Genomic DNA, 14,944 nt, shown 5'->3' with positions numbered 1-14,944 from the left:
TCAGCCACCTACCTTCAAGTCACATTCATTACCTTGTACCAAACAGAATGTCCCAAAATGCAATTCTGATCATGCCACCCCCTGCTTAAAAGCTCTTCAGTGGCTCCCATCATTTTTCTGCTCTGGATCTTTCCATGACTTCCCATCACACCCAAAGTGAAAGCCAAAGTCCTTATGATGTCCCATAAAGCTCTGCATGATCAGGTCTCCACATAACTTTTATCCATCATGTCCTTCAGTTCCCCACCTTGCTCGCTCTGCTTCAGTTATACTGGCTTCCAATGTAAGATCTGGGTTAGATATATAAATGTGAGAAACTCTAGAGAATGGGGACATGCGAAGCAACCAGCAAAAGAAACTAAAAAGAAATGACCATAGTGATACAAAGAAAATCAGAGAAGATTTGCCTCCTTGAAAGAAAAATTAAGAAAGTTCAATCAGAAGGTGATCACTGTAAGGTTAAGCTGTGCAATGTGCAACTTTAAGAAACAATACCCACACCCAAATAATTGCTACAGATGCCCTGTGGATCACATTAGATAAACATGGACTATAGTATCAAATCTGGCATAAAAGGCCCTTAAATGAAATTTTTCTGGCTACGTCTCCTGAAGCAGAATAGGGTCTGGAGGCAGGGAACCTAAGGCCAATTCACGCTGACTTCCTAGAACTAAATCAAAAGGTAAACCCCAAATTTCCACACCTAAGTAACAAAAGGAGCAGCGACTACTCCCTTTGCAAATCCCCACCTTTTCTGACAGGCAGATGGAAATTGAAGGTACCTCAACCAATCAGTCTGATTGCGGACCAAATCTTCCTTTGCATAGAAGTGCAACTTAGTAACATCACTTTAGCCTCTGATTGGTTGCTTTCCACAACCAATCAGATGTTTGTATAGGAGTGTGACCTTTGTAACTTTACTTCAGCCTCTGATTGGTTGCTTTCCACAACCAATCATACTGATTGTGGCCACCACTTCATTTGCATGAGGAGAACACCAGTGGCCAATGGGAAATCTCTAGCAGGTATTTGGACCTAAGAAGATTCTGTATCCAGTACACTGTGGAGAGTACTTTGGTTTTCAATAAATCTTTGCTTTTGTTGGTTCATTCTTTCCTTGCTTTGTGCATTTTGTCCAATTCTTTGTTCAAAACGTCAATAACCTGGACACCCTCCACCGGTAGCACTCTTACCTCATTTCCTACCATTCTCCATGTATGGGATTACTTGCTTCAACCAAACCAACAGGGCCAGGTGCCAGTGGCTCACACCTATAATCCCAGTGCTTAGGGAGGCCAAGGCATGAAGATCATTTGAGCCAAGGGGTTTGAGACTACGGTGAGCTATGATCCTCACCGCACACCAGACTGGGTGACACAGCGAGACCCCCATTTTAAAGTTGCCAACTTGGTCTTCATCTTTTCCATGCTCCCTGTAAATGGCAGTCACTTCCGTAGGTTTGTGCCTCACCTCTAGTAGTTGATGTTTTATTTCATGTTTTAAAAACCTTTGGAAGGCCAGGCGGGTTGGCTCACGACTGTAATCCCAGCACTCTGGGAGGCTGAGGCAGGAGAATCGCTTGAGGTCAGGAGTTCGAGACCAGCCTGGGAACTGGTGTGTATATACACACACACCCTTTGGAAGTAGGTCTTATTTCTCATTCTTCAGAGCATAAACCTCCCCAATGCAGCAATCAAACTCAATCTTTGTTTTCACAGTAAAAGCCTAGCAAAGTATATATGACACTTAGGATTAAAAAAAAAAGTTGTTGCTCAAGGAATGACGGAGCCGTTATATAACAGACAGGACTAAGTAGGGGTAACCTCAAAGGGACGCAACTTCTGGCTTTGTTTTGTTTTGTTTGCCTCCTAAGATTTTACTGCTATAACTGCATCCTTGCACCATCGCGAAATTGACGTCACAATCTGGACTAAAACTACCAATCCCAGAATGCCGAGCGAGGAGGCGGGCTCTCCGGAAGTCGCCGAGTGATTAGTGAGCGGAGGCATTTTCTTCCGGCGGGAAGGGCCCCGGAGGCGGGGACTTGGGGGGAAAGTTGAGACGCGATTACCGGGTTGGTCGGGCCCCATCTGGGAGGGGTTTGTGGGTGAACTCGGGGTCTCCCGCCCGCAGAGGAGATGGATGAGGACGGGCTTCCTCTCATGGGGTCAGGCATAGACCTGACCAAGGTTTGTAAAAGACGATACTAAACTCCTCCACTGGGAGGAGGATGGGGAAGACGCAGCTTCCCGGGGAGACCACACCTTCCGGGTCCCCACTCTGTCACGGCCCCGGGCCCTTCTGCCGGCCTCAGGAGGCAGAGCTCCGCAGTCCACCTTCAAATGGGGTCCCTCCTGAACTGATTAAGGAGATGGTGTGCATTTCCCAACTTTCGCTTCCCATCTCCCGTGTCTCTGTGCCGCCGGCGACAGACGCCGGTTGTGATAGCTAGCCCTACCTCTTTTTCAGCCCCCAAGTTTTTATGTGTGTTTATGTGTGTTGCTTCTGCCTGCCAAAATTCGTACCAGTGAGTCTAGAGCCTGTTCTCAAACTTTTATGCACCTCTGTCGTCTTCGGACACCCCACCTACAGTTTAGGAAAACAAGTTAATGACTATTCCCAGTCCTTCAAGAAATTCGTATCACACAGCAAAGTGCCTCGTGATTATTTCCAGATATGAAAAGGTTTGCACTGTGTACGTTCCTCCTGTATGAACCATGTTTGTTTTTACGTAACACAGGTGCCAGCTATTCAACAGAAAAGAACGGTGGCTTTTCTAAACCAATTTGTGGTGCACACTGTACAGTTCCTCAACCGCTTTTCTACAGTTTGTGAGGAGGTAGGTCCTGTGATACTGGTTTATAGAGTCGCCTAGAAGTCACCTTGCACTGCTGAGATTGACAAATGGAGTAAAACAAGAATTACAGTCTTTATTCATGTATCATGACCTCTCGTCACCCAATTGTGTTAACACACCTTAAGTTCTCTTTTACTCTGTTACAATCAATCTTGCAACCCTCCTCTACTGAATTAGTGTTCTAGAGGTCCTTGTGAGATAGTTCAGTCAGGCTTATTGCGATTAAAGAGAACAATAGGAAATCTAAAATTTCTTTTTTTTCTTTTTTTTTGTGAGACGGAGTCTAACTCTATCACCCAAGCTAGAGTGCAGTGGCGCGATCTCGGCTCACTGCAACCTCCGCCTCCCGGGTTCAAGCGATTCTCCTGTCTCAGCCTCCTGAGTAGCTGGGATTACAGGCATGCGCCACCATGTCTGGCTAATTTTTTGTATTTAGTAGAGACGGGGGTTTCACCATGTTGGTCAGGCTGGTCTCGAACTCCTGACCTCAGGCGATCTACCAGCCTCGGCCTCCCAAAGTGCTGGGATTACAGGCCCGAGGCACCGTGCCCGACTTCTAAAATTAGTTGAAAATAGTTTTTATTTTGATATTTGTTATTCGTTCTCGTACCCCAAAATAGTTTTTATTTTGCTATTTGTTATTCGTTCTCGTACCCCAAAACCACATTGTTTATATTAAATTTATTTTACATTCCGAATCTAAAAGATGGCTAGAGGAGATAGGCTGGAAACATAACTTTGGCATCAAATATGATTATAGAAATAAAAATATTTTCTGCAAATGACTTGTAAGGATTAAGTATCCAACTAGGGACTAGGTGCCAGAGCTGGCACAGTAGTGTGCACCTGTAATCCCAGCTACTCGGGAAGCAGAGACAGGAGGATCACTTGTGCCCAGGAGTTTGAGACGAGCCTGGACAACATAGAGAAACTCAGTGTTTTGTTTTTGTTTTAAAAAAGAGGATAGGTACAAGATCCAGGATCCAGGGACTCCCTGTCTTTTAAAAAGCCAAAAAAGAAGATGGGGAGAACAATGGGAACCATTGGCTGAAATTGCATTTAAGGAAAGAAAAGTAAATTATGGGGCTTAGATAATTCACAAGTCTGTTGAACATTCTGCCTTATGTAAGGTATAGCCTTAGCAATTAGAGTTTGTAGAGGATTTTTGCGTCTATGTTCATTGGGGATATTGACCTTTGGTTTTCTTTTCTTGTAGTGTATTTGTTTGGCTTTGGAATCAGGATAATGCTGGCCTCCTAAATTGAGTTTGAAAATTTTCCCTCCTCTTCAGTATTTTGGAAGAATTTGAGAAGGATTTGTATTAGTTCTTCTTTAAATGTTTGGTAGAATTCAGTAGTGAAGCCATCAGGTCCGGGGGGTTTTGTTTAGTGGGAGACTTAACTACTGATTTGATCTCTTATTATTGGTCTGTTCAGATTACCTATTTCTTTATGATTTAGTCTTGATAGGTTGTATGTGTCTAGGAACTTATCCATTCTAGGTTATCCAATCTGTTGGCATATAATTGGTCATAGCAGTCTCTTATGAGCCTTCATATTTCTTTTGTTTTAATTGTAAAGTCATGTTTATTTAAGTATGAGCTTATATTCACTAAAATTTACCGTTAAGTATGAGATTTGACAAATTCATAATCATAACATAATCAAGATGTAGAATAGTTGTAGAACAAGGTGTAGAATCACTCCAAAAATTCCCTCATGTTCCTTTGCAGTCACCCCTTTTTTATCCCTAGGAATCTGTTATTCTGTTTTCTGTCAAAAGGGTCAAATTTAATCACTACAGTGATCTCTGGTACTGTGGAAAAATTCCTGAGCACACAAAACACACAAACCAAATTTTTTAAAAATGAGATACTTACAAAATTTCTTTAGCATACCAACCAAATGAAGGTAGCTTCATATTTTAGTACAGATGCTCAGATATCTTAGGCAGAATTAAGTCCACCATTGCTGTATATATGCCTCAACAGTAATATTTAAGAGTAGACTATAAAAATAAACTTACAATCTTTAGAATCATCAAAACAATGGGATTATTAAATAACCTTTGTAAGTTAAAGCAGAGTTTATAAAGTTGTCTTCCATAGTTGTAAAATAGCTAGTCTAGTTGGATAGAATTAATGTGTCCTAAAACTGACCTGCTTGAAGAACTAGTCTAGGTCATGTCTTTGTAGGTAGAGTATGCTCTTTTGTGTTAACACTGTCTCAAGTTTCAGACTGGGGCTGGTTGATAGAAAAACTAGTTAAAAAAAAAAAAAAAAAAAACTATTTTAAGTAATGGAATTGAATTTTATGGAAATTCTCTATGGCACCAACTCAACCACAGGACAGAAACAAAAAATTCTTATCTAAACATTCCTTATTAAACATTGGGACCATCTCAATTCACCCCAGCTACCACCATGAAAGAGACAAAGAAAGCAAAAACTTGTGTTCTGAATATATCAGTGGTCCCATATTCAAATACTCCTTATCTACTTGAAAAGCTTTGATGGACTGGGCACGATGGCCCACACCTGTAATCCCAGCACTTTGTGCCCACGTGGGCAGATCACCTGAGGCTGAGTTCGAGACCAGCCTGGCCAACATGGTGGAACCCCATCTCCACTGAAAATACAAAAATTAACCAGGTGTGGTGGTACACGCCTGTATTCCCAGCTATTTGGGAGGCTGAGGCAGAAGAATCACTTGAACCTGGGAGGTAGAGGTTGCAGTGAGCCAAGATCTCGCCATTGCACTCCATCCTGGGTAACAGAGCAATACTCCATCTCAAAAAAACAAAACAAAAAAAAGAAAAGAAAAAAAGAAAAGCTTCACTGATTCTTTCAAACACACACCAGACCTTAAGTTCATCAGCATTTTAACGTCACTGAGCTGAGTTGCGCTCTGTGGCTGTAAAAAGCAATTCTTTGTATTTCTGTGGTATCAGTTATAACATCTCTTTCATTTCTGATATCATTTGAATCTTCTCCTTTTCTTAATCCAGCTAAAAGTTTGTGGATTTTGTTTATCTTTTCAAAAATCCAGCTCTTAGTTTCATTCATCTTTTCTATTGTTTTTCTAGTCTCTTTCATTTTTTTCTGTTCCGATCATTATTATTTTTTCCTTCTACTAACTTTGGGTTTTATTTGTTCTTCTATTCCTTGAGTTGTAACACTAGGTTGTTTATTTTGGATCTTTCATCTTTTTTGTTATATGTCTTTATTGCTGAAACTTCCTTTCCTCTTAAAACTGCTTTTACCTGCCGGGCGTGGTGGCTCAAGCCTGTAATTCCAGCACTTTGGGAGGCCGAGACCGGCGAATCACAAAGTCAGGAGATCGAGACCATCCTGGCTAACACAGTGAAACCCTGGCTCTACTAAAAAATAAAAAAAAAACTAGCCAGGCGAGGTGGTGGGCGCCTGTAGTCCCAGCTACTCGGGAGGCTGAGGCAGGAGAATGTCATGAACCCGGGAGGCGGAGCCTGCAGTGAGCTGAGATCCGGCCACTGCACTCCAGCCTGGGCGACAGAGCAAGACTCTGTCTCAAAAAAAAAAAAAAAATTGCTTTTACCACCTTCCATAAGTATTGATGTGTTGTATGTCCATTTTCATTTGTCTCAAAATATTTTTTAATTTCCCTTTTATTTGACCTATTGGTTGTTTAGGAGCATGTTATTTAATTTCCAGATATTTATGATTTTTTTTCAAGATTCCTTCTATTATTGATTTCTAGTTTCAAACCAGTATGGTCAGAAAAGATACTTGATATGATTTCAGTTTTCTTAAATGTATTAAAACTTGTTTTGTGGCATATCATATAACTTGGAGAATGTTCTGTGGGCCCTTGAGAAGAATGTGTATTTTGTTGCTGTTTTATTGAATTCTCTACATATGTCTGTTAGGGCCAGTGTTTCATTACTGATTTTCTGCCTGGATGATCTGTCTATGGTTGAAAGTAGGCTATTGATATCCCCCATTATTATTATATTATAGTCTATCTCCAGATCTATTAATATTAATATGTTAATATATTTAGGTGCTCCCATGTTAGATGCATGTATATTTACAGTTGTTATATCTTCTTGATGAATTGCTCCCTGTACCATTATATAATGACCTACTTTGACTCATTTTACAGCCTTTGACTTATAGTCTGTTTTATCTGAAAAGAGCAACTCCTGCTCTTTTTTGGTTTCTATTTACTTGAAATATTCTCTTCCATTCTTCTCTCTTTCTTTCTTTCCTTTCCTTCTCTCTCTCTCTCTTTCTTTCTTTCCTTCCCCCCCTCCCTACCTCCCTCCCTTCCCTCCCTTCCCTTCTCTTTTCCCTCCCCTTTCCCCTTCCCTTTCCTTCCCTTCCCTTTTTCAGGGTCTCCTTCTACATCCCGTGCTGGAGTACAGTAGCGTGAACATGGCTTATTGTAGTCTCAACCTCCCAGGCTCCAGCTATCCTCCTATCTCAGCTTCCCATGTAGCTGTGACCACAGGCACACACCCCGATGCCTAGCTAATTTTTTAATTGTTTGTAGAGACGGGGTCTCACCATGTTGCCCAGGCTGGTCTCAAACTCCTGAGTTCAGGGGATCCTCCTGCCTTGGCATCCCAGGATTACAAATGTGAGCCACTGTGCCCAGCTCTTTTCCATTCTTTCACTTCAATCTATGTGCGTCCATTTTTTAAAGGTGAAGTGAGTCTCTCGTACACAGCATGTAGTTGAGTCTTATTTTTGTATCTTATTCAGTCAACCTGTGTCTTTTGATCAGAGAATGTAGTCCATTTACATTCAAGGTAATTATTGATAGGTAAGGACTTACTGCTGTGATTTCGTTCATTGTTTTCTGGTTGCTTTATAGATCTTTTGTTCCTTTCTTCCATTCTTGCTGTCATCCTTTGTGATTAAATGATTGTCTCTAGTGATATACTGTGATTCCTTACTTTTTATCTTTTGTCTATTTACTATTAGGTTTTTGCTTTGTTGTTCCCATGAGGCTCACATAAAACATGTTATAACAGGCTATTTTAAACTAATAATAACATAACTGATAACATAAAAAACTTCTGCACTTTTACTCCACCTCTCCACATTTTGTTTTTGATTTTGCATTGTACATCTTTTTACACTGCATATCCCTTAAGTTATTTTAGCTATTATTATTTGTAATAGTTTTATCTGTTAACTTTCATACTAAAGATACAAATGATTTAATCACCATGACAGTATTAGAATATTCTGAATTTGACTGTATACATTTTTTTTCAGCTCTAAAATTGCTGTTTGATTTTTTTTTTTAAATAATTCCAATCTTTCTGTTACATTTCTCATTTTGGTCACTTACTATTTTCTTGATTTCATTGAATTGTTTCTCTGAATTTTCCTGAAGTCCACTGAGCTTCCCTAAAACAATAATTTTGGATTCGTTGTGAAGAAGGGTCAGTTACTGGTGATTTATTTTGTTTCTTTGGTAGTGACGTGTTTCCCTGATTATTCTTGGTCTTTGTGGCCATGTGTTGGTATGTATGTCTTTGAAGAAGTAAGGACTTATTCCAGTCTTTGCAGACTGGCTTTGTCTGGGAAAGCCCTTCACCAGTAAGCCCATCCAGAGGTTCTAGACAGGCCATCTGTTGTGGTGCATGGCAGGCTTGCTGCTGGAGTCCTTGGGTAGGCTGGCCTGGTGCCTGGGGTTATAGGGTTGTTCCTGGAGCCTGATCCACCGGGATGGACCTGCTGATTAGCTCTATAGAGGTGGGCCTGGATCCTTAGGGTTCTGACTTGAAACCTAAGTCTGCAGGGGCTGGTCTGACACTGGGATGAGCCTTGAGCCTGAGTCTGCAGTGTCTGGCCAGGTTCCAAGGTGGGCCTGGTGCTTGGGACCCCTGGGATGGACCTGGAGCCAGAGTATGTGGAGGTGGGCCTGGGTCCTGGTTGTACTGTGACTAGCCTGGAGCCTGAGTCTGCAGCAATGGTCCTGAAGCCTCAGTCCATGGGGGCCAGTCTGGCAATGGAATCTACTGGGGTGGTCCCAGACTCCGGGTCTGCTGGAACATACCTAGATTCTGACTGACCACAGGGATTTGCCTGGGGCCAGCGTGGTGCTGGGGCAAGTGTGCAGCCTGGGGTCACAGGGGCCAGACTGGAGCCTGGGATTATAGGTGGTGGCCTGGTAACTTGGGCTACATGGGGCTGGCCGGGGTCCTAAGGCAATAGTGGCTAGCCTGGAACTTGAGTCCACAGGGATGGTCCTGGAGCCTGTGTCTATGGGTGCCAGTCCAACAGAAGGGCCTACTGGGATGGGCCTAAAACCTACTTCTACTGGGGTGTGGGCTGCAGGAGCCAAACTGGGGCCACAGGAGCTGACTCGGCATTGGTCAGGCCTGGAACCTGTATCTGCAGGAGCTGGCCTGGTGCTGGGGTGGGCCTGAACCTTGGGCCCATGGAGGCCAGCCCTGTGCTGGGAGTGGTCTAGAACCTAGGGCCACTGGGGCTGGCCTGCCCTTAGAGCAGACCTGGAGACAATCTATGCAGTCTTGCCTGGTGCTGGGGCTGTCCTGAGTCTTAAGCTGGTCTGGAGCCTGGGGTCCCAGTGGGACAAGCCTAGAACTCAGGACTAGGTGATCCAGCCTAGTGCCAGGAGGGGCCTAAAGGCTTCGCCTGCAGGTGTCAGCCTGGAGTCTGGGCTGAGGGGGCTTGCTCAGCACTGAGTTCTACTGGGGTGGGCCTGGTGTTGTGGTCCAAGGCAAAGTCCTGTGCTCACTACCTCTCCTTCGCCCACTTGGAGGGTATCTCTCTCCATGCTGTGCTGCCTGGAGTTGGGGAAAGGGTGACATGAGTTCTGTAAAACTGTCCTTCTTACCCTCTTCAATGTGTTTTTTCTTATTTTTGTGCTACACTCAGTGCTATAATTTCTCACCTGGTTTCCTTAGCTCTTGAGAAGGTATTTTCATGTGTGAATAGTTTTTCAAATGGATGTTTCTGTGGGAGGATCAGTGCTGGAAAGTCCTGTTTCCCCATCTTGCTGTTGTTGTCCCACCTTTTTCTCCTTTATGTTTGATAATCTAGGGTTGACTGTAACTGATTTTCTACAATATATATTTTAGCAATTTGGATATTCATGTCAGCTGGAGGCTGCTCAATGAGATGACAACTAATATTTATTCTGTACTTACTCTGTGCTGGGCATCATACTAAGTGCTTTATGTGTATTTAGTTATCGCAGTCAGCCCTTTGAGAGAGGCTTAGTTATCCCACTCATACAGATACAGAAACTAAGATGTAGAGGAGTTTAAATCATTTGCTTAGTCATTCATTCATTCAACATATTTCTGCATGCCCCCAGTAGTTGTAGCTGCATTAGCTGCACATACACAGAAAGTAGCAGAACTGGATTCCCACTGATTTTTTAACTGGAAAAGTCAATATCTCATTACTCTCTTACATTGCACTGACTTACCTGATTAAGAAGCATGCTTATGTCAGTTTCAAGTGAGAGTGTGCAGTACAAGTACCTTCTTATAGCTATATTAAAATCTATTTTTAGATTCATATTCACTTCTTTGCTATGCTATGTCTATTTGTTGTAATATATTTTTATGTCAATTCCAAGAATATATGTATTCAAATGTAAGGTGCCATTTTCTCCCAAGTTAAAGTCACTTTGGTGTTTTGAAATGCTTTTGTTAATAGTACCTAATAGGCCTCTAGTCCTTATTTATTTAAAGCCTTAAACCAGAATCAACTGACTGTTTCTCTCAACAAAAGAGGAACCTCAACTGTTAGTTTTTGAACTGAGAGTGAACTGGGAGGAAAAAGAAAACTTTCCCCATCCCCCGACAGGATCTGGTTTGAACCAAACCCAAACTTAAACAACTTCAGTCATAGATAAACCCTCAAGCCAGAATTAAGTTTGAAACAAATTGCTAGGCTTCTTTCTTCGTCTGTGGCACTGTTTTTAGAGTTCTTCACTAAAGAGAAGAGTATAAAACTGCATTCTGTGAAGAACTCAACTTTGCAAAAACTTTCTGCATATTAGGCTACTTTTGTAACTCTTCCAGTGATTGGCACCAGAGTAGAAGAGAGATTAGATGACAGAGAAAGTAGTAGAATCAGACCCACATTGCAGAGGTACTTAGGGTCATCTCCTCTTCCATCACAAATCCCCAGTGAGCATTTTTATTCTTGCTTTAGTCAGCAAAATCTTATGGTCATCCATTGGGACTGCAAATTTTGAGGGGTTGGCGGGAAGCAACATAAGATCTACGCATACTGCAGGTGAAACCTGAGCATTTAACCTTATAGTGAGTTTTAAAGTAGTGGTACTTTGTAAACAGGAGTGTCAAATGTGAACTTTGGGTTTTTGGGGTTTTTAATAATTTTTTTTTCTTTTCCCTCTAAGACGGGGTCTTGCTCTATCACCCAGGCTGGAGTGCAGTGGCGTGATCACAGCTCAGGGCAACCTCAACTTCCTGGGCTCAAGTGATCCTCCCACCTCAGCCTCCCTAGAAGCTTGGACTATAGGCATGTCACTACACCAGGCTAATTTTGTGTGTGTGTTTGTGTGTGTGTATGTGTGTGTGTGTGTGAGAGTTAGAGATGGCATCTCACTACATTATAGGCTGGTCTCTAACTCTTGGGCTTAAGTGATCCCTCGGCCTCGGCCTCCCAAGTGCTGGAATTATAGGCATGAGCCACTGTACCTGGCCAGAATGTTATTTTAATTCAAACTTTTTTTGTTGTTTTTTTGTAAGACAGGGTCTCACTTTGTCACCCAGGCTGGAGTGGAGTGGAGTGATCTTAGCTCACTGCAGCCTAGACCTCCTGCCTCAGTGCCCCAAGTAGCTGGAACTACAGGTGCATGCCACCACACCTGGCTAATTTTTTGTATTTGTAGAGACAGGGTTTCCATATGTTGCCCAGGCTGGTCTTGAACTCCTGAGCTCAAGCCATCTGCCTGCCTCAGCCTCCCAAAGTTCTAGGATTACAAGCGCCCTCAGCCAAACTCAGACTTATTACATGCCTGAGATATTGGATTTTTAAATAATTTTTTAATATTCTGAAATTTTTCTTTTTTCTAAAATCTTTAGGTACAAGCAAAAGTGCTGAGAATTGTCACATAACCTAAAAGTTTCTTTAGTGCTTATCTTCTACATTCATTTTTTTAGCCTCCATTGGACTTAACTTTTAATCAGATAATGTTTTACTTAAATCCTTATTTGCTCTTACATCTTTAACAACTGCTGGGCTTAAGTATCAGACACAACCTAATAAAACCATTGATTGCTTCCTTTTCTGGCTTCTGGGGCACATACAACACAGTGGGGTATACCAAGAGATCCATTATCTTAAAATACTGTTTCCCTTTTAGAGAAATGGATATATAAGCAAGGTATTTTACAACCATGAAAAACCAGTGTTTTGTTTCCGTATTCAACTAGTAACTCCATATTTCCTTCTTTATTTTGTCCTTTTTTAAACTTTATAAAATGTACTGCCTTGGAAATAGATGGATAGTAAATCAAGCTTTAAGCTTATCTGACAAATATCAGGGACTTTATAAATTCCCCTGTTACCCAAACCATAACATTTCAAGTTTGTTTTCAGTGTTCATAAAACAATGGTTAAATGGATGATAGACCGTTACCTTCCCATTTCCTCTTGCTAAAACTTTCAGAGGTGAGAACAGCTACTGTCACCAATTATGTTACTTTCGTTATATCCATAGTCATCCATAATTTAGAGCAGTGGCTCTCAACCAGGGTACATACGGCTATGTCTAGAGGTGTTTTTGAGTGTAATAACTGGGAAGTGCTACTGACATTTAGTGGATAGAGACCAGAGATTCTGCTACGCATCTTGTAGTGTGCAGGACAGTCCCCTGCAACAAAGAATATTTCACCCACAAATGTCAATATAGCCAGCTTTGAAAAACCTGTTTTATAGTGGTCTGGGAATTGTATGAAGAAAATGCCACAAGCATAAACATCTTAGAAATGAACTTCAGCAACCCATCAGTGAACCCAGGTACACCTTTTCACTTAACAATGTCTCTTTAAAAAGTATACGTTCAGGTATGTTATAGCAATAATTACATTGGAACATACAAAACCATTTATTAGACTCAATTATCTTTGAAAAGGAGTTCTTTCTTAGTCATGCCATGCACACTTTGACAGTCTAGTGAAACCAAATTAATGTTTTCAGGTGGATAAAATAAAATGCCTAGGATTACAAAAGAAACCAGTTATATACTTAAAAAAATTTAAAACTATGTTATACTAGTAGGTTATTTATTAAAGCATTAAATTATATTATCCTTTCGTATGTCTAATAACCATAATTTTGAAGTGTAAAGAAATCTGCAGCAATTGTGATGTGATTAAAAAAAAATCTATGATTTCTATTGATGACAGTCATAGATCCTAAAACCACCATGATTTTTTTTTTCTTTTTTTTTTTTTTTTTTTTTGAGACAGAGTCTCACTTATCGCCTAAGCTGGAGTGCAGTGGCATGATCTCAGCTCACTGCAACCCCCGCTTTCCAGGTTCAAGCAATTCTCCTGCCTCAGCCTCCTCAGTAGCTGGGACTACAGACGCACACCACCACACCTGGCTAATTTTTTTGTATTTTTAGTAGAGATGGGGGTTTCACCCTGTTGGCCAGGCTGGTCTCGAACTCCTGACCTCAGGTGATACACCTGCCTCGGCCTCCCAAAGTGCTGGCATGAGCCATTGTGCCCAACCTACGGTGATTTTTTTTTTTACTATGTTTTTAAACAATGCCAAATTTAAGCTAGAAGTAGATAAAAATAAAGGTAGAATTTTTTTCTCTCATCCTAGTTCATGTACTGTAGTTCAGAACCGCTTTGTAAGTGATCATCTCAGAATCAGAAGAGCAAAAGGCTTTTCCTCTTGGCACAGAATCATCTTAGTGAGAAACGAATTGATCATTTGTTAGCTTTGGATAACAAAAATTCTATGCAATACCCAATAATTTACCATTATGTTTTAACAATGTAAAATTCTCAAAAAATCTGATGAAGTGTATTGCCTCTGGAGTTGGAGGGTTTGAGTTCGGGATATTTTACTTCTATAAGACTCAATTTTCTCATCTTTAAAATTGGCATAATAGTTCCTACTTCATAGATTTGGTATAAGATTTCAATTGATATGTTGCATATACAGTGTGCCATATGTGGCAAGGCAAAGACTCAAATATTTACAATATTGATGATTATTGCTTAAAAGTAAATACTTCTAAAGGTATATTAAAACAGAAAAATTTTTAATTCAATTTTTTGTTTCCTTTTTTGTTTCCTTCAGGCAAACCAATATGTCCGTTTTTAAATAAGGTGGAAATTATCATTCACTTTACATATTAATTTGCTGTAGAATTTCTTCTCTAGTGAATTGAGACACTGATTAGATTTGCCAAAATTAAATTTCTATGATTTTAAGGAATACACTTATAATTTGGAAAGGGATTCATCCATAATACATGTTATAAACCTGTATTGGTGTTTACCTAAAAGCCTTATGTGAATGAATTCTAGAAGTCAAGGGTGAACTTAGCTTTGATACCGTAAAAACTAGATCCTAATACTTTCTTTGAGGATTATATCTTTGTGGATATCAAGATGTTAACCTAAAAATAAGTGATCTGTAAAGAAGCTTTGTGGCCACTTTCAGTTTTTTGTCCCCTCTAATTGTGGGCAAAGTGACCATTTCACAGGATGATAAAGTTCTACTTAATAGTCAGGATCTTAATAATAGCCCAGAATACAGTCAGGATGCTGTGTATCTGCCAACTTGTAAACTGGCTAACTGCTCTTGGATTATGTGACTGAATGTAATGTTTAAGATTAGGAGGTTTTAAGTAAATGTTCTTATAGGTCATATTTTATGATGTTACCTTTCTTTGTGTAGGTGTATATTTACAAGGTATATTGACAATTTATATAGAGTAACAAACATGATAAGCTCTTCAATCTGGTTTACCTTGCATTTTGATGGTAGATTTTGTTTTAATACTCTAGTTTTTTCTCTTCTCTTTCCGAAATGAATTACTCGTCTTCCAATTCCATCCCCCTTTATTT

The 14,944-nt window shown here is 40.7% G+C and overlaps 1 protein-coding gene across 4 annotated transcripts in view; it reads left to right on the top strand.

The window, feature by feature from the left end:
- Nucleotides 1-1,976: 1,976 nt before the first annotated feature.
- Nucleotides 1,977-14,944, top strand: part of CCDC53 (coiled-coil domain containing 53) — a 46,795-nt gene continuing 33,827 nt past the window's right edge. For all 4 annotated transcript variants that reach the window (XR_001005280.1, XR_001005281.1, XM_011973203.1 and 1 more), the window contains exons 1-2: nt 1,977-2,189; nt 2,741-2,839. Coding sequence is in view for 2 of the 4 variants with exons in the window: in XM_011973203.1 (XP_011828593.1) it covers nt 2,139-2,189; nt 2,741-2,839 (150 nt within the window). In the remaining 2 variants the exon portion in view is untranslated. The remainder of the gene's footprint in view (nt 2,190-2,740; nt 2,840-14,944) is intronic.

This window comes from Mandrillus leucophaeus, unplaced genomic scaffold (assembly GCF_000951045.1).
Source record: "Mandrillus leucophaeus isolate KB7577 unplaced genomic scaffold, Mleu.le_1.0 Scaffold1353, whole genome shotgun sequence".
Taxonomy (NCBI): Eukaryota; Metazoa; Chordata; class Mammalia; order Primates; family Cercopithecidae; genus Mandrillus; species Mandrillus leucophaeus.
The sequence above is the reverse complement of the archived record's forward strand: the minus strand, read 5'-3'. Positions and strand labels throughout refer to the sequence as shown.